Genomic DNA, 19,064 nt, shown 5'->3' on the forward strand with positions numbered 1-19,064 from the left:
CTTTGCTAAAGTTCAAAATTTTTTCAATACCCCAGTTACTTATTTTCTAAAGTATTATCGTGCCAAATTTCGTGAAATTCTAATCAGTGGTTCTAGAGAAATAGGCGTTTCTCCGAGAAGGCTATTCCGCATTCAATCGTAATATTTGACTTATTACGCATGCGCTGCATTTAACTGGGTTCTTTTGGTAACAAAGAAAAAGCTGAGAATTGGTGGGTTCTTTGCATCGTTGCCTTTTCTAACACACCTTTGTGATAAAAGACTAAAACTATCAATACACTGCGTTCAATTATGAAGAAAAAGAGCACAGATAGAGCGGGCATTGAGCAAATAAAATGATCGCTGTATCGACGGCACGTACAATCCTTGTGCGCGCGCTGAATCGCGTTAGCAAGAGCGCGCACGAAAACTTTGTTCGGCCACCTTAAGGTAATTCCACTGAAATAGAACCTGCACTAAGATTTTTGTGAAACTTTGCCTGTTGATTGTTTATATTATAGGAACTAAAATTTTAAAATAAATGTGAGGGGTCCCCATGTTCGTTTAGGAGCAACAGTACCTTGTTTATACCCTGTAAATCCTTTCATTATATGGCTGTGTCTCACAAGGACTGGGAACTACCGAATTCACGAATTCGATTGGCTGAAAGCGATATTGACCACGGTCTAGATTTTCCCATCTAGACCGGCATCTAGACCGGTTTCATTTTGCGTTGAAAAAGTAGCAAACTAAAATACAAAAACGTTCACCACTTTCTTTTATTTTCTGCTCAATCATTTATGGAAGTGCCAAAAAGCCTGATGACAAAAAAAAAAGTAAAGGGGACGAGCAAATTTCGGCAGGTTTAAGTTAAAGTCATCTCCGTTTGTAAGCAAAATGCCAGCAAACCGGTTACATTAAACGAATTAAAGTTTTCTTGTTTGACATATAATAAACATCTTATTAACCGAGCTAAGTGGGTCTGTATGGGAGAATCTTGACCTCGGTCTGTACTCACGACCTCGGTCAGGATTCTCCCATACAGACATCCTGCTCGGTTAATAAGAGCTAAATAATAGCACCATGGTTGTAGTCACGATTTCTTGCTAAATTCACGTTTCCGACGATTGCTTTTTGTTCTACACTGAGAAATGGTCCATATTTATTTTACACAGAGAAATCTATTACTCAATCCAAAACAACAGAAAAAAAGATAGGTCGCCATATTCGTTTGCGAGGAAATGACGATTTACCTCTAGGGCCAGGTCCAGCTGTAAAGAAAAAGCCGCCATTTTTTAATACACGCGCCCTAATCACGCGTGAAATTATGCGCTGTAGAGATGCGCAATGCAATACTGGGAAATGACCTTAAGGCAGCCGCACACTAGCCGATTTTTTGTCGTAGAACTGCAGATTTTTTGTCGGGGTCAAATCGGGTGAAAATTTGTCGGGCCATCAGCTTGCCGCACACTAGCCGATTTTTTGTCGCGAGTAACCGCGTTGAGGCTTCGGGTCAGGTCATCCAAAATCAAGATGGCGCCTATTCCACTGCCGTGACTCTCATGATATTCCTAATTGGTTGAGGCGCGCGCGAGCCCCGACAAATTGTCTTGGTCCACCGCACACTAGCCGACAAGGCCCGACAAGACGTTTTGAGATCTAGCACTGTCAGATACCCGAGAAACCCCGATCCTGTCGTAGACCTGTCTGAATTCACCGCACACTAGCCGACAAGTGAAGATTTTGGTCGGCCGACAGAAAATCGGCTAGTGTGCGGCGGCCTTTAAGTTTTAAGCTACTTAAAAAAGCTCGTGCAGCTAGTTCGTGCGCTGGACAGCGTCGTCTTGAATGAACCCGTCTGTTTCTTTTGACGCTCAGTACTTCGTGGAGCTTAACGAAACTTATGTGGTTTCTCTAGTAAATAAACGGTGGAAAAAGTCGCAATTTAAGGTGGCTCCCTATAGGTTTACGATCGTACGCGCGGTTAGGACGAATGTTCAAGTAATCTGCGCGCGCCCAAAGGCAAACGTCAGTGTTTTGCGATATTTCACGACGTCAACATGAGCGCAAAAACCAAAACTGACAGAGAATTTTCTAGTGTTTCCTTCGGTGGAATTCCGTAAAATTTGGCAGACGGGTAATAAATACTTTACTTTGGTTGGAGCTCTGACCAGTTTTTCCGCAGCGCTAAAAGACAATTTGCAAAAATATAAAAAAAACTGCCTTTACAAACCCTGCTTTTTTTCTTGTTTAAAATTCGTATCTCGCCGGTTTTAATGCACTGTAAAAGACTTGGAAGATTTCTCCGAAGGAGATTCAAGAGAATCACAATAGTCATAAAACGGTCAAAAAACGCATTTGTTTTGGCATTTATAATTCAAGATTATAACCCAAGGTTTTAAATAACATAAAGACTTTATGATCCACGTTTCGACTGGATAGCTAGGCACTTTGCATTATAGGATATCATGTTACTTTATGGCCTCGAATTAATTTAAGTAACTGATAAACTGCCCAATGTAAGTTTACATAGCCGGATGTAAACAGGTAAACTAGAGTTGGGGTATAAAAATGCTGTTTGTATCGCAGATCGCCAAAGTTTGTGCCCTTGAATATAGGTGATGGCGATTAACAAGCGCGAAACAATGCATTGTGCTTGCAGTTAATTTCAGCTGATTTCAAAAGCATCCCGCAGAAAGTACCAGCGAAATGAAATAAGAATTAAATCGTCCCAGAACTTCAACGCCGAGAAAACATTATTGGCACTTGTTACTGCTCACTCCTTTTATTTGGGTGCATCTAATCCTTTTACAGAAATCATCAACAACAAGCAATCTTAGGGCTGAACCATGTGAGTTTTTTAGGGGTGGAGGGTAAGTGATTTGGTGCAGGCATGAAATTTTAACCCTTTCATGCACCAGAATTTTTTTTCCTCGAGACGTGTTTATGCATGTTTTTTTTCTCCGTGTAAAATGCTTTTTCGAACGTGTGTGAAATTTTTTTTCGGCGGTGGTGGAGTGCACGAATGTTTTTTTGGTACAAATGTGGTTGAAGGATATTTTTATCAAACCCCCCCCCTTAAAAGTCAAATGTTCCACCCCTCACATAAGTTATGATAGTTACCAATCCCAAACTCTTCCTGAGCATTTGATTACTGATCGCTACTGAACCCCGACTTACATACATTATGTGTGCAATAAATATTTTAACCCGAGTGTCATGGGCGATATTGCCGTTTGGATTATCACACTGTACTATAAATATCGACCTTTTTTGTCCTCAAAGTAGAAATTATCATAAGAAGCATAAGCTACTGTAATTTCTAAATATTTATACCACTACATGTACTTGCATTTTAATTATGTTCTTCTACTGTTCTACTCTACTGGTTGAGTACCTCTTTCGGATTCTTTATTGGATGTCTCTACTGGGCCCTTTATATAATGTACCTCTATTGATTCGTAAATACTTTTTTGGTCTCTATAGCTTTCGAAACTCTTCTATAAGTTTAGTCGTCTCTTTTGAACTCTTTACTGTGTCCACCATTGGACCCTTACTTGTATCCTTTTATTGGCTCCTTAGCTGTCGACCCATATTTGGTCCTAAATTCTGTACCTTTATATAGAAGGGCCTCAGTGGTATGCACTCTTAGACAAGGTAAATTTCAAAAATATATATATCCGCTTAACGCCAAACGTCAGATAGATGTGTGATGAGGTACGTAGAAGATAATTTTGGTCTTTATTGCTCTATTCTCTGCAAAGACCTCTTTCATGCTAACTTAAAAGTGTAGCCTTAAAGCGAAAGCTGATAATATGAAACTTTTAACAGATGACAGCTGTCTACCACGAAAACTACAAGTTGGAAGCAGGAAAACAGTGACTACGTACATGAGAGTACAAGACGAAGAACTCATGGACAATTTCATCCTATTTTGGCTCTGCTTCCTTGATGGAAATCACTTTCGTTTTATTTGGTTTGGTGCGGAACCGAAGATAAGCCAGAACAGCTCCAATTATGACTATGGCCACGAACATGATGACACTTATTGCTATTAAAGCATTTCTCGTGGCGTTACTGGTGCTAGCTTCGGTTACCGTGGAGTCAGTCTTCGGTACACACTGGAAATCGGTCACGCCTGAACAGTAATCCGTGGAGAAAAACACGTTATCTGGCGCGCTTTTGAACTCAGTGTTAAGACGAATGATCTTGCCGAGTGTGAGGGAATGGACCTTGTCGATTTCCTGTGAATGAAAACGAAAGCAATGGTTAAAAATTCAGACCTACTGCTGAAGTAATTTTTTTAAGAGAAGACATGTAGTTGTTGAGTTGTATAGGTTTCAAGAGGGCTTCTGGCCTGCCTTTTCTCTCTTTCTTTATATTGGATTAAAGTTCCATAATTTTTAAACAAAGCCCTCTTCATGAATTAAATTCGATAAAATTCACTCGGGAATACTTATACGACAGAGCAAAGATCTTGAAGGGATCGCGTCACTACGAGAACGACACAGAGAGAATAGAATGCTAAATTTTTTCGAACAGCTCGATTATTGTCAGGAATGGAAACCCCTCCTAAATCGCTCCTTTGATTCAGAAAAAAAGTCGGAATAGTACAAGAACAAAGTTGATCCATAACACCAAAAATCCCTCATATAACAGCAATGAACTCTACTGAAGAAAATCTATTGACTGCGGACGCACAGTGGTCAACCAAAGAACTCAGACCACGGGCGCAAAAAGACAACAAAGTCTGCCATATTGAGCTAGAACTACAGTGCCCGAAGAAGAGCTGTAAAACTGCCCGAAAAAAAAGTCTTGTTTTGAACGCATTTTGTAGAACAACATTTAGTATGAATGTGGGTAGTAAATTTGAAATAAGGAATGAAAAGTTTCATAGTTACCTCTTGGGACAGATAACGCTCATACCAGAATCTGTCGCCGTCTCTGATTCGCAAGAAATTTTTCATAATGATGCTGCAAAGAAAAGGGGGATTAATGTTATCTCTATGATTCATCTTTAGAACGCCTCATTGCTTTAATCCGGTCCTATTTCTTAACGGTGGAAAATGACCTTGGTTACCGGGTAATCAAGTAATTATTACTTGGTAATTTAGCATGGTTACCAGGTAATTTAGCTCAGTTGTGTTTGAGAACACTAAAATAGTAGACATTCATTGATATTCATTTAGACCGTCTCAAGATAACCTGTGGTCCACCGCTATGTAGTCAAAATTGGAGTATATTCAGTTCTGTCCCCATAAGCGTTATGTATGAAGATCTGCCTTCCTTTGAATCCAGAATTACTTACGCTCTGAAGGTCGGTCCCAGTTCACTGCCACTCTCGTGGTCCTCGGCCAGTCCTCCTACCCATAAGTCAATGTCGTTTATGTCTTGGTAGAGATCCTCTATCTTTGTAGCAGTCTTGGAATCTTTGGTGATTTCTGAAAAACTGCTGAGCCCTACAAGGAAACAAGAACAAAACCGGCTTCCATTTAACATGAAAAAGGCCAAATCATTATGTGCAGTTTTTTTTATTAAAATTTGGCAAAAACGTTACTGAATTCTGTCTGTATAATTTGACGGCTCAAATGTGCTGCATCGTTGAGAAAACAAGGCAAGCGAAGTTAAGTGTCAATTGAAGGAACGGGACAACGAAAAGGTAGACAAACAGGCTGAAAAATGAAAGATGGAACGAGTGAAGGACAAAGACTCCAAATATCAAATGCAAACAATCGAATATCCGTAACACCGAGAGTGACCAACAGAGCAGCTGAAATTGTGTCAATACTCAGCCTGGAAAGTACTGCAAGACTTCATCCTTATGGTTAGGGGAAAAGGGGATTCAATCAGACGCCCGTGGAGACCTGTGTGATAATATCACGAATGCTTCTGTCACAAAGCTATAAAAAGATGTCAAAGCCTGCATTGTGCATAGGTCAGCTCACCAACCTCTTAAACCAAGAGCCTTTCTCGCAGAGTTGTAATCCGGTAAGCCATGATCTCTTCCACGCTGAATGTTCTTGGAGGCTAAATCTGAACCAAGTTTAGGACCAGACGGAAACAGAGCGTTCCGCATGGCATCCACCATCTAAGTCACGAAGAAAGAAAAGTCGATCAATTTTTTTAAATCGTATCTAAGCTACAAGAGTTAAATGAGTGCCAGTGGATAATAGGTAGCGCAAGCTTTTAGTGCGTAAAACAATATGGCAGGTCCAAAAACCTCTTGATCATTCTCACTTAATCTTTGCAAATACTCGTGACGTAACGGACCACTTAGCCCTAGTTTCTGGGCTTTTTAAAATGAAGACAATAAGTACTGCTGTTCTTTTTAGAACTACCCTGGCCGACAACGCTATACGAACTACTGATACTTCTAGGTTCAAATCGTTTACTAAAATGAAGAGGAAAAAAACAGAAACGTTACAAAGCTGACTTTTTTCGAGATCAACCTGGGATGACCACGTGATTAATGATTTTAACGTGATCGATTTTAATAATCTACTCTTATTATATCAAAACCTTATTTGGTTTCGGGCGATGCTTAGCGGAACAAAACAAAAAACAACAGATCAAGATCGAGGAATGCCGAAGAAATCATCTTTTTTGTATTTATCAAGCTAAACCTTGAAATTAACCTGAGTTAAGTTAATTTGTCGAAACTGGCCTCTTGTAGATTAGAGAAATCGAATGATACTCAAATCTGCGTCAGTTAAACTGGAGAAGAACGCTAAAATGTCAGGACTAAGAGCGGCAATGTATGTGTCGAATTGAAACAAACGTACAGCTGACGAGCCTGACAGATCCAGACTAAAAAATATGGAGTAGGTAATTATGAATGTTTATCATGCTCCAAACCTTTAAGTCAACTTCCTGTGCGACTTGTTTCACTGCTCCTCTAAAGAGGGAATCTATTCCTCCCTCTCTCGCCACTCTTTCAGGAGAAAAGAAAACGTCTCTAAGAGGGATATGACCGTAATGGGACATCGTACCATCCTCTTCAAACCGCCACAAGTGAGTGTTGACTTGACTGTGGCCGAATCTAAGAAGGAAACAGAACGTTATACAACAAAATATTTGAAAAGTCGTTACCAACCACTTATTCAAGTTTGTTACGGCGCTTCAATCTCGAACGATAATTTTTATGTATCTAAGCAAAGAAAATGGCGTTAAACCATGATGTGACATGGACAAAAAAAATAATTTTTTTGATGTTTCATGATGTCTGGTTACCTGAATGCTGCTGTAGACATCATGTTGCTCATACCGACGTCAATAGTCTTATTGTACCCCTGATAAGCAGGAATGTGTTGAGTTCCCCCCAACGTGGCTGGCAAGTATTCACGGAACGTAATGGCCTGGATCTCTGCCGCTACCACGCGACGCACGGCCTGAAATATCTCCTCGTCAGAAGCCTGGGGAATAGAACAGGTAGCCATAAGTCTAAACAGCCTTCTCACAAGTTGTAGTAGTCCTTGTCTTGCGTTTGGCAAGAGCAAATATGCGAATCTTTTGCCTATAGGGTAGGCAGACTATTGAGGTCGATCGGAGACTGAAGAGAGTCACGAAGACTAACTCTCAGTGCACAAGTTCTGACTTGTGCAAGAATTATTACGGAGAATCGCTGTCTTAATCAGTGAAAGGTTGACCCTCACAGAAATAAAATGGCGACAATGATGAAAAGGACTTTTCGTTAGAGATTATTTGCAGTGTTTTTTCCCTCAATAGATCATGTGACTTTGTACTTAAGCGACCACGTGGAGCTGCTTTTACGAGTTTGTTATGGTCATAACCTATCATAGAAAGTGCTGTTGTTAGCTTTGTTAGTGTCTGATTCGAACTAAATGGTTTAACTCCAAATTAGAAAATCCTAACTAAAATGAAGCTGTCGCTAACTTTAACTTAGACATCGAAACTCGCGGTTCCGAACCTCTAGCAACTGAAGGCCTCTCCGTATCACAAAACTGCTTGAATGATTCTGAGTTCCAATAATTGAAACCATGCTCATCTACATAATATCTCACTTAGTCATCGACCTTTCAGAAGGCTTATCTCCTCGTGCACAAAACCCAGCCCAAATTCCTCCAAAACCACACAAATGCAACCATGAAATTCTAAAAAAAGTTTTTCGTTCTCGTTTGATTTAATCTAGTTTTAACTTGTTTTAAAAAAGATTGTCTTCATAGCTCACCATTTTGTCGTAAAGGAATTCAAGAGCAATTGTTTAAACAAGTGTCTGTAACAAGGGGGTTTCAATTTCAATGAAAATTTAGTTTATTTTTACATAAAAATCGCTTATTTACCTGTGGATTTTCTCCTTTATACTCGTCACAGAGTCGGTTGTGTTCTCTCACAAAGAGGGTGTGAAGTGCAATCAGTCCCGGCTGTTCATTGGCTCTCGAGTCACCAGCAGCAAACAGTCGAGTTGGTTCGCGACCAACTGGGTTGTCATTGGAAACAGAAATTGTGTTTTCCTATTTACCAAACACAACATAAACTGAGCGTTTACTTGGAATATCAGAAACCTCATCACATAAATATCAAGTTAAAATGTTAAAGAAGCAAAACCTTATAACATATGTAACAAGAAGTGTGAACGTATGAAGAGGAAGGTGTCAGAAACTCAATGGGAACATCACCATAGATTTCAAATCGGATTGACTGTTTAGAGATAAAAGTTCAATTATTTGGGGTTGACTTTTCTGCAAAATAAACTGTCTAAAACAGAACAAAACCTAAGGGTACTTAGATGCTAGGAAGACTCTATTGGTGAAAGAAGAATATGTTATGTTTTGTTTTAGGGTGTTTATGCTTTGTTTCTTTTGTCTCGGCTTTGTTTGGTTGTTGTTGTTTTGTTGCTTTTTTTCGTATTTTTCCTTCTTTCTAACTCTTTTTTGCTTCGTATCTAAGATTTCACCAGTGACCAAAATGACATGGTTATATTGGTAAATGTTTGCCAAAGTTCGACTGCAAGTTAAATTTCTTTTAACTTTCTTCAGTAGAGAAAGAGATCACGAGTGAGCAACCGTCCCTTTACTGATATGAGTCCTGGTTTAAACAGCATTTTTAAGGAGCTTTTACTTCACGGCGACTTACCGGTAGCAGATCTCCAGGTCCGGTTTTCAACTTGCCATCTTTAAATTCTCGCAGTGCCTTGTTTCTTTCTTCTGTTTCGCCATACACGACAGAGCCATCAATGTACGAGGTTAGTATATTAATCTGTTGCCTGGGAGTACTGGTAACGCGGCCCGTACATCTGGTCACGGAAGATAATAACATAGTTTAAGATAGTCAGGAAATTACTGTGGTTTTTGTTTTGGTTTTACTATGGTTTGAGATTGGCTGAGTAGTCTAGTTGGTAAGTAATTGGTCTGGGTTTGGTTTTACGGCGTTCGACTGAAAACCACTCCAATACCCAAATTTTTATTTTACTATTTTAAAAGAAGGATGCCTTATTGGATAATTCAAATTGCGTCTCATATTAAATTGAGATGCCTTTCTTCAAGTTGATAGATGTGAACTCTGGCAAAATTGACTGGAGGAAACATAAATCACTGCCAAAATTTATGTTTGAAGGCCTGCGATCGCGCACAATCTTTTGTTTTGAGTTCAAACACTACTCATGAATTACATAACCGAAATGTTTAACGTTCAGCAATAACAAAGCAGTGACAAAGCCCTGTACAGTCCAGCATGCAATGAGCATTGGCGCCCACTCCTAAACAGAGTGATACTACATATATAGAGGATATCATTTGCTGCCTACATATGATTGAAACAAACAGTTATCAAACCTGTTGAAGTTCGAACGCACGAATGGAAGGTAAACATTGCCTTTATTTTGCCTGTCAAAGTGAATATCGCCCTGAACCGAGACAAGATAAAAACATAGATTGCACACAGTAATGAGATATTTATACTATAGCTGGTAATAGAAGGTTCACAAATCATTGATCAATCAAAAGAGAAAGTCGGTAAATCCAATATTTCTGAGTTGTAGTTTGTAAAATATAAATTTCAAAAATGTCAAGAACACGAAGTTTAATCAAATAGCACGTAATTACTCTTAGGAGATATCCGGGAAAATGTTAATTTCTAGGTAGGTTAATTAAATTTACATTAACAAAATGTCTGGATTCCAGGAAGCACGTCTTTTTTTAAAGACATTTGATATTTGAAGAAAACAACATAAAACACAGAGTTGAATATTAAAGTGAATATAATTATGTATCGAACAAATAGGAGTGCAATTCGAATGATTTTTTGAAGATTCTCGACATTGGACGAGCTTTTCTTGAAAACGGAGTAGAACTTGGGATTAATATCATAGCATTTTTCTCGTCCAGTAAGAATTCAGTTGAACGTGCTATAAGGAATTTAGTTCCATTATATATTGAATGCTCCCAGAACTGACCTTTGGAACTGGAATGGGCAGCATTACGTCACTCTTGACATCAAAATCACGACTTGACAGCTCCGGTGATTTATCTGTGTCATGAGCCAGGAACTGCAAAGAATAAAGAAAACAAAATGTGACCGTGCGGTTGTCGTATTGTAACATGTTGCAACCATATTGTTACATGGGTCTTCCATAGTATGTTGCTATTGCGTTATAAACATTGCAATGTCACACATCAGTAACGTCGTTGTCATGTTATAGAATTGAAAAGAACCAATGAATGCTTATTAATCCTCCTCCCTTCAGACTGCTGATACCGCTACTGCGGCAAGGCGGGGAGTACTAAACAGAGAATCTTTGAACCAAAACATCAAAACATTTTCTAACCCTTCACACCCAAAAGAATTTTATACCCAACAATTCTAACATTGAGGCAGGGACTCCTAGAGAGAGAATCTATGAACCAAAACATCTTTTTTTAACCTTCACACCCAAAAGAATTTTATAACCGGAAATCCTAACATTGACAAAAACCAACTAAAGAATGCCTTTAATGGGCTTACTACCTGCCCATAAGTCATATGAAGATCACTGAGTCTGCGAAGGCTAATCTTGGGTTCAGTCTGCAATGAAATATAGAAAACATCGCCATTAGCTTCTCAACCTTGAATTTCTTTAAGCAAAACTTTTAAATCGATCAGACAAGCGGCAGAATTTTATTTTACGGGTGGCATAGTAGTTGATTCAATTTCAGCCTGAGGAAAATTAATTACAAAGTGAGCGAAACGAATGTCGTAGTTCTATGTCATAAGAAAATCCCTATTCAAACGATAAGTGATTTACATGTATACGTCATGGTTCTCTTGAATGAACGTTTCTGCGAGCTAGTTGCCCCGGAGTTTGGTGTGTATACCTTCATGCATCCTGTATCAAGGGATCTCCTACCGATTTCCCCAAAGAGACCACTTAATACTAGTTTGATTAGCAAAACCAGAGAGGCTAATTGTATCTTTTCTAACCCTGTATACTTGTCCCTTACCTGCTGAAATAGCTCGTTGCTGATTTTCCTCGGAGAGGGCCTGTTGGCGCCAGCAGGCATAACGATGCCATCAGCGTACATGGCAGGGGCATCGCGTACCACGTCTTCGAGTATTGCACCCCAGAACACGTGATCTTTGTTGTTCGAGGTACCGTCCAAGCGTCTATAATACAAAAAGAAAGGTTTTTTAAGCCTGAATATTTAAAGTTGCTCAAAAAGGTCTCCAGCATTTATCAGCACTTCTTCTTTCATGCTCTAATAATGGTATCAGAGAAATGCCCTATGGTATGTTTCAAAGTTACCACAGCAACAGTCTAACTCGTTAACAACAATTTTTATATAGTTTTATTGGCTAATAACCTTAAAAAGGGTCTGGTGACCCTCATTTTTGAAAATAGAGAGAAACAGAGAGGGACCTTAGAGAGAGCCACCTTAAATTTGAAAAATTTAAGGTAGCTAATGTGACTTTGCTGTTTGTCTACGTAAAGCAAATGGATTTCTGCCACCGAAAAGCAAGCGGAAGTCTGTCTTCGTTGATCGTTTTCTACCTGTTTAAATCAACTAATGGCACCTGTACGTGCTGTAGTGTTAGACTTGCCACAACTCGACGTTTGCTTAATCCTTATTGCAAAGGACTTTGAGAAAGTCTACTGTAGTGTACAAGTGTCCCTATGTAGTTACCTTTTTCTGCGCAAAGAGGAGTACTCATTCAAAAAGCCATCAAAAACTACTTTACAAATTACAAATTATCATACAGAAGGGATTTCAATGAGGGAGTACTAAACCACTCGTGGATTACACACTCCTCTTCATCCGGGATCCGAGCTGGGTATTTTCGCAAATTAACTTCATCAGTGAATAAAATATCCTATCCTCTTCTTCATACCTTCCATCTGTTACACTTGGTGTGGACCCTATTTTCCTTCCAGCCTGACAACCACTAGCAGTGCTCTCCGTGAACACAACATAAGACGCGGTACTGGAGTTCAGCGGTTGTCCACCCGGACTAGGCATCACACTCACTGCGTACTTAAAGGTCTCGTTGCTTAGGTCCTTGTACTCTACGCCAAGATTTATTTTCAAATCCACTGTTCTGCCATCAGAATTTATCGTTACTCTTGAGTTTGAAGGCTGAAGAGGAAAATCAGTTGTTTACACGGTTACAGTTTCTTCTCTTCTCGTTTTTATATACGACAATTTTTACCCCATGCATGGGTATGGGTATTTTGGTCGTTGGCAAACTCCTTCCGAAGTGACCCTATTTGGTTCCGAACATTTCTATGAATAGCATTCTGTGGTAGAGCGGTTTTCAGTTGATCAGTGTCGTAAAGTCACAACCACATGATCACTCTGGCCAATCAAAAAAAGACAAAAACAGGCCGGTGAGCCAATCAAAGGTCGAAGCAACTACGTGAAGCCAGCGTCCTACGCGGGAAAACATGTGTGAGCGGGTCACGATTAGTTTTGCCGTTAGTTCTGATTGGGTGAGACAGTGAAAGGACCTTTTATCAAACCAATCACTAAAGCGTGGTAATGTAAACCCAATCCACTTTCGGCTCTCAAGGGAAAACTGCTCCGACATAGGGCTTGGGAGAAGTTTCCATTCAATCCAATGATCTTGAACTAGAGCGTTAGCTTCAGCCAGAAGCCAGGCAAACTTTCGAATCTAAACAATGCAGAAAGTACACTGATTGAATAGCTATAAAATACTCGCAATATTAAATGCCAGCATAATTATATTCTTTCTCCAAAACGCAGTTTGTAATCATCCTGCGCTTGTCTGCTCGAACGCTGATTAAAACTGATCCAGGCTTAAAAAGTACGTAACTGAGGTTTTATTTTCTCTTTTGTTAATAGAGTTTCTTTCGTTGCTAATATGACACATTAAGCTAGTGACTTACCTGTTCTTTAATTTCCGTAACGAATAAAGAAAAGCACTTGTCAAGGGTGGAATATGAAAACGTTTTCCCTGAATCCGCTCTGAAAGAAGGTTTAAAATCATAGTTAGTTTCCTTAGAGATAATGTCAAGAAACTGTCATGCTTATATGCAATTGAAATAAAGAAAATAAGCAACTAAATGAAATGTCAACCTGTTTGGGACTGAAGGGGTAGACAATGGGAGACGAAATGGTATATAAACAATCACGGTGTTCCATATTTTCAATCTATTTGTATCTCGTTTCTAAACTATTATGATCGTTTATGGATCCTTCCCAGGCCTATTCTGATTTTGCTCGTTTTCTTAATGTTAGGACTGCAAGCCAGCTCTTTTCCTTGGGAATGGCACTTTTGCAATATATTGACTTTGTTATTCGATACGCGTAATACGGTGCATGTACCGTAAATTCTCGAATTAGCGCCCGGAGCGCTTATTTCAAAATTAGTAGAAGACGGAGGCGCTTATTCGAGGGGGCGCTTAACCGAGGGGAAGGGGGGCGCTTATTAAATTTTTCCCAAATGCTGACCCGACGTGATCATTTTTTAATACATCATCTGCGCATAAACAACAACATAAGCAGTTTATCGACATATAAAACGTGTTCACAAACTGAAGAAATGTACAAATCTAATACTACACAACGAAAACTATACATCCTTTGTTGTCTCATTACTTGTCCACAAGATCGGGGGAGGAGAGGGGGGCGCTTATTCGAGGAGGGGCGTTTATTCGAGGTGGGGGGCGCTAATTCCAGGATTTACGGTAACTCGGCAAGCTAACTAAGAACTCAATAACTCAGTCATATGGTCGTGCATGTGCGAGCCGGCTGCACATAGTCAGCGATCCCAATTGTTGGAACCTCCAATAGCTCTAAAATGTTACAACAAACCGGAGCAAATAAATCATGATGGGAAATGAAATCGGTCACTGAAGAAAGGTTAAGTCCCGACTGTCGTTTCCTTCACAGTAGATTATTTGATTAATCAATGGATTAACTTGTTAATTCATTATTAGTCTTAATCATTTTTCCTAACTGCCAATTTGTATATTTGAAATTAGATGGTGGGGCGTTACTCAACAGTGAGTGAACTATCACTTTAAAATTAAGCAGTTATCAGTCCTTCCCAATAAAAATTACTTTAATAAGGCTACCCATACTTACATGTCGGGCTGAAGGACACGCAGTCTTGTATCAGGAGGTACGTCAGAGTATGTCACGGTGACACCAGACAGCCACTTGACATGAACTGTTACCTGGCCACTGTTTCGCCCCAGTCCAAAGTGAGCGACTCGCGAACTCTGACCCAAGAAGTGAGTACTGGAACCGATTTCTTGTGTCTAATAAGAAAGCTAACTTTGTCAGAGGGAAGTATATATGTTGGCAAAAATGTAATTAAGTTGTTTCCGGAGGTCTGTTGCTTTTGTTTCAGCCCCCCAGGCATAGCAGAGGTTCGCTCGGCAATTGAAAACATGAAAAACGGAAAAGCCCCAGGAATTGATTCACTTCAAGCTGAACTGTTGAAAGCGGATATTCTTATTTTTGTTTCTGTTGCTACGTTGTTTTCATCTGTCCTGTTCTTTTAATTGTTGTTATTGTTGTTTTTCTTTTTCTTTTTCTTTTTGTGTTGCTACAATTTACTTATTCTAATCCACCGTAGGAAAAAAGATGGCGACTGGTACGTTTACCCATAATTCGTAGCGCACGAAAACTTTAACAACGTTCACAAAAACGTGCAGAAAAGTTCATCAAAATCTTCAAACCCAGCATACACAATGCTGACAGGGACAAATAATGCAAAAATATGGCTCAGTCCTTGCACTTTATTGGCTGCGTAACGCTCGCATGGTATTGTGGTAAAACGTACAGCCGCCATCTTTTTCCTACGGAAGATTGTTGGCTTTTGCGGGATTTGAGGAGTATCTGAGGAGTTAAAAAGCGTGCTTAGTTCAAAGCAAAGTGTAAAAAAATACTCCACAGAGAGTATGAAATCTAGTAAAACAGTACCGAGGACTAACAACGAAGATGATAGTAAATTGCAATAATGACGATCTGAAAGCATGCTGGCCCTCAATTATTTATTGTGTGACTTCTCTTTCTTTGAAATTCTTCAAATGTCTATCTATCTGTAACGCGGCTGAATTCTTTCAAGATGACAGCCCTTCTTAAATGACCAGAAGTAGCCAAGTTTATGATTTAAAAGTTAAGAGTTGGACACAGATGGTGAAAAGAGCTGGGTAACGTGTAGTACTTGTGTTTTTGCAGTCGGTACCGGGAGAAAATATCAGGTTCAGTACTCGCCATGTGGGTGATGGAAAAAAAAACGACTAGGTGAGAAAATACCTGTTTGTGATTATTTGCCATGGTAACTTGCACACGGGCACCAAGGCTGTCACATAATTTATTTTGATTCTTGGCACACCTATTAAAAATGGAAAATTACATCAATTTTTTTCTTGGTAAAAAACTTTGACTTACGGCGAAGAAGGTGTAAATGGCTTGGCCATGTGCAAAGTATGGAGCTCACAGCGCATTCAAGAGCCGCACTGACATGAACTCCTGAGGGACGAAGGAAAAGGGGGCGCCCAAGAACAACATGGAGGAAAACGGTAATGGACGAGATGAGGAGTGCTGGTATTGGTTGGGAGAGAGCCACAAGACTAGCCCACGACAGAGTGATCTGGAGGGACCTCGTTGAGACCCTATGTGCCACGGGGCATTCCGGGATTGAGTGAGTGAGTAAAAAGCTTTGGCTGTTACAGTTTGGAATGCCTTAAAACAAATTAATCCGTTAAAAGGAGCGACTTAAGGTGATGAAATAACTTACTGATGTACAGCACGCACTCTTATCCAGTTGTTTGGTTCTTTCTGTTGATACTGGTAGAAAAATGGAGCTCCGACGTTATTGCACACTATGACATCTTCATCACCATCATCTGAAGACAAGACAGAAAATTTTGAAGAACTTCAATTCATCTCATCTATGCCGTGAAATAAATCTATATGAGGGAATGGTTCCATAACACGAGGATGTGATAGGTCTAAGCTTGAATTGTTGCAAATTTATTCTTTCCAAATGCCACGCACTTCTTCCAGTTACCACCTTACTTACTTATTACATGTGAAATGAATTGCTTATACATCAAGCAATTTTACAACGGTTTTGGCGTTCTATTTGACTCCTGGATTTGATGTTCAGTTGTAACTCACAACTGACTAGTATCGTGCCATGTTAGTTAAGACAGGAAAATGTATCCACTTGGCCCAATTTAAATCAACGTTGTAAAAGAAAACTTAAACGAACATCTATAAATGCCTCCAGATGCTCAAATACAGTCCTTGCTTCTCCTTACTGCTGCAAAGCCATGACAATCTGATCAGAAACTCAAAGCAATATTGTTTTAAAAGAGATGTATGCGTAGGTCTAGTGTTCTTTGTGTAATGTCTAACCATCATAGTCCCATTTAAGTAGACCCCGTCCTTTCCCTCTACCGTTCAATCCGTAGACAGCAGACACCTGAAAAATAGTATGGAATCGTTAATCAGAAGCCATGGCATATATTCCTTATCGAAGGATGTGCCCAGCCTTATGCCTATTAGCTCTTTGCATTTATTCAGTTTTCTAATCATCTCCTACTTCCTGCAGGTCCTTACCAGCCTTTGGCTGCCTAATATAGTTCAGTTTAGCTGCAAATATTATAACTGTATGTATCATAACCTGCATTACCAAAACAACATACTTTGATTAAAAACGTCACGGCTGTAACTTTTTAATATCAGTTAATTACACAACTGCTCAACAAAACCTCAGTTCAGGAATTTTTTTTTTGAGAGCGTTTTTCTGGGTGGATATATACATTGTGTTTCCGAAGAAGTCAAATGATAGGAAAGCTTTTCGAAAAAATAAAAAACTCGTTTCCGAAAGGAGATAATTCAGATAAAATTTCCTCGTTTGAGAACACCAACATGGCCGCCGTGACATCAAAACTCATGTGAATTACCACTTATGCATACCTCTTGAGTTTTTCCGTTTTGGCCAGCGCCAAGGTTTTGCCATAAGTTCATCTTATTGAAGTCATTTCCTGAAAAAGCACATACATCATCATTAGAGTTGAGGGACTCAGTAAAAAGTGAAAAAAATATTTTGAAATGTCGCGAACTGAGCAATTCCGGCCGAACTTATGCCATTTCATTGAAAAATACGCTTGTAAATAAACTTACAATACTTGAAATCGCACCACACATTACACTTACAAATGTGCAATCTTACCACTTGTCGAGATAAAATCCAGAAATCCATTGTTATCAAAGTCCATTAATGCTGCTCCCCACGGCATACCTCCATTCTCCACACCAGCCTAGAGCACAAAACCCACCAACACCAAGTTAAATGATGGCAGATGGTGGGACATGTGTGGTAATGAGTCGAACCGAAGTAATTACATGATCACGAGCTATGGAAGAGCATTGTGAAGAACAATTCTAGCACGATAATTGTTTGTTTTTTCGAACTGTAACCAGAAACTGTGACTAATAAACCTTGGAAAAGACTTTCTTAAACCCTTTCGAACTCAGTAGATGGTACCAAACGTCTTTCAAAAAGAAAAGCTAAGTAAGATAAGAGGATAAAAATTGGTCCCGCGCTATTTCCTACAGCAAGAATAACGAAAAACAAATCATGGGTTCTGAAAATCAAATGTTGATTTATTTCCTCATTACGTTAATCTGAATAATTTTGTTTTTTGGAAAATATATCCTCTATTAATACACATAAACCTATATACAATACAATGCAATAAACTACAATTTTAACGGTTGCAAAACTAATATAACAATAATATAACAAAAGAGGAGCTCAGTACAGCAGAAACTAATGATGAAGACATATCACATATCAACAGTGTTTTGTGGTGTGTTAATAAAAAAAGAGAAGACATATCACCTTGTCTGTGGCCTCTTCAAATTGCTTTCCTCCTTGATAACGATATAGCACATTTCCGCTGTCAACATACATACAACCAGACATTGAACATTCACTACGGTTCTGATACATGGCGGTAGAAAACCAGTCGAGAAAGCCATCGTTGTCCCAATCTCCTATCGCATGACCCTTAGCGTTCTGTTAACAAATAGTTTATTGCATTGATTGGTGTAAGTACTGTATATAAGCAAGAGTTGATTATACTATAGCGTTGACACAGTTAAGGACATTTTGGTACTTTCTTTTTATGTTCCCAATCGAATATGGCTTGTTATAGTTTTTACAAAATTACTTTTATTTTTTCATACAGCAGGACTGAATGCTGTCTAGTTTCGAACTAATTGGATGGAAAAAAAGACCAGAGGTATGCCAAAATTAGACGAGGAAAGTCTTATTTTCACAAGTTACAAGTACGTTCAACAGCTATAAGATTCTTTCTTAGTTCTGCGTTGATCCCAAATGCACTTATTGGGATTTCTCATTTCGAAGTGGAGGTAACTGAGCGAAACAAAGAATTCGTTCAAGTACCTGCATGGCGCCCAGGCCGCAAGACTCCGTACACTCGGTAAATGTGCCGTTTTGATTGTTCCAAAACAATCGGCTAACACCGTAGTCTGCTGTCACTAACAATTCTGGCCAACCGTCATTGTCAAAGTCCTACAACGTAGACCACTTTAAAGTTAGATGCTATCGCTACATCTTGTGATCTAGATGTAATCGTTTCATATTCT

The 19,064-nt window shown here is 39.3% G+C and overlaps 1 protein-coding gene across 5 annotated transcripts in view; it reads right to left on the minus strand.

Moving 5' to 3' along the window:
- Positions 1–1,060: 1,060 nt before the first annotated feature.
- LOC145483598 (uncharacterized) overlaps positions 1,061–19,064 on the minus strand; it is a 25,017-nt gene continuing 7,013 nt past the window's right edge. For all 5 annotated transcript variants that reach the window (XM_081462136.1, XM_081462135.1, XM_081462134.1 and 2 more), the window contains 22 exons: positions 18,862–18,990; positions 18,295–18,471; positions 17,623–17,710; positions 17,367–17,434; positions 16,803–16,869; positions 16,180–16,288; positions 15,696–15,774; positions 14,517–14,692; positions 13,316–13,394; positions 12,301–12,545; positions 11,415–11,577; positions 10,942–10,998; positions 10,391–10,483; positions 9,771–9,841; positions 9,073–9,232; positions 8,280–8,450; positions 7,210–7,391; positions 6,835–7,018; positions 5,929–6,067; positions 5,288–5,438; positions 4,881–4,953; positions 1,061–4,223 (listed from right to left, as the gene is read on the minus strand). In XM_081462136.1, coding sequence (XP_081318262.1) covers positions 3,909–4,223; positions 4,881–4,953; positions 5,288–5,438; positions 5,929–6,067; positions 6,835–7,018; positions 7,210–7,391; positions 8,280–8,450; positions 9,073–9,232; positions 9,771–9,841; positions 10,391–10,483; positions 10,942–10,998; positions 11,415–11,577; positions 12,301–12,545; positions 13,316–13,394; positions 14,517–14,692; positions 15,696–15,774; positions 16,180–16,288; positions 16,803–16,869; positions 17,367–17,434; positions 17,623–17,710; positions 18,295–18,471; positions 18,862–18,990 — 2,976 coding nt within the window. In that variant the 3' untranslated portion in view covers positions 1,061–3,908. The remainder of the gene's footprint in view (positions 4,224–4,880; positions 4,954–5,287; positions 5,439–5,928; positions 6,068–6,834; positions 7,019–7,209; positions 7,392–8,279; positions 8,451–9,072; positions 9,233–9,770; positions 9,842–10,390; positions 10,484–10,941; positions 10,999–11,414; positions 11,578–12,300; positions 12,546–13,315; positions 13,395–14,516; positions 14,693–15,695; positions 15,775–16,179; positions 16,289–16,802; positions 16,870–17,366; positions 17,435–17,622; positions 17,711–18,294; positions 18,472–18,861; positions 18,991–19,064) is intronic.

The sequence above is a fragment of the Orbicella franksi genome, chromosome 4 (assembly GCF_964199315.1).
Source record: "Orbicella franksi chromosome 4, jaOrbFran1.1, whole genome shotgun sequence".
Classification (NCBI taxonomy): Eukaryota; Metazoa; Cnidaria; class Anthozoa; order Scleractinia; family Merulinidae; genus Orbicella; species Orbicella franksi.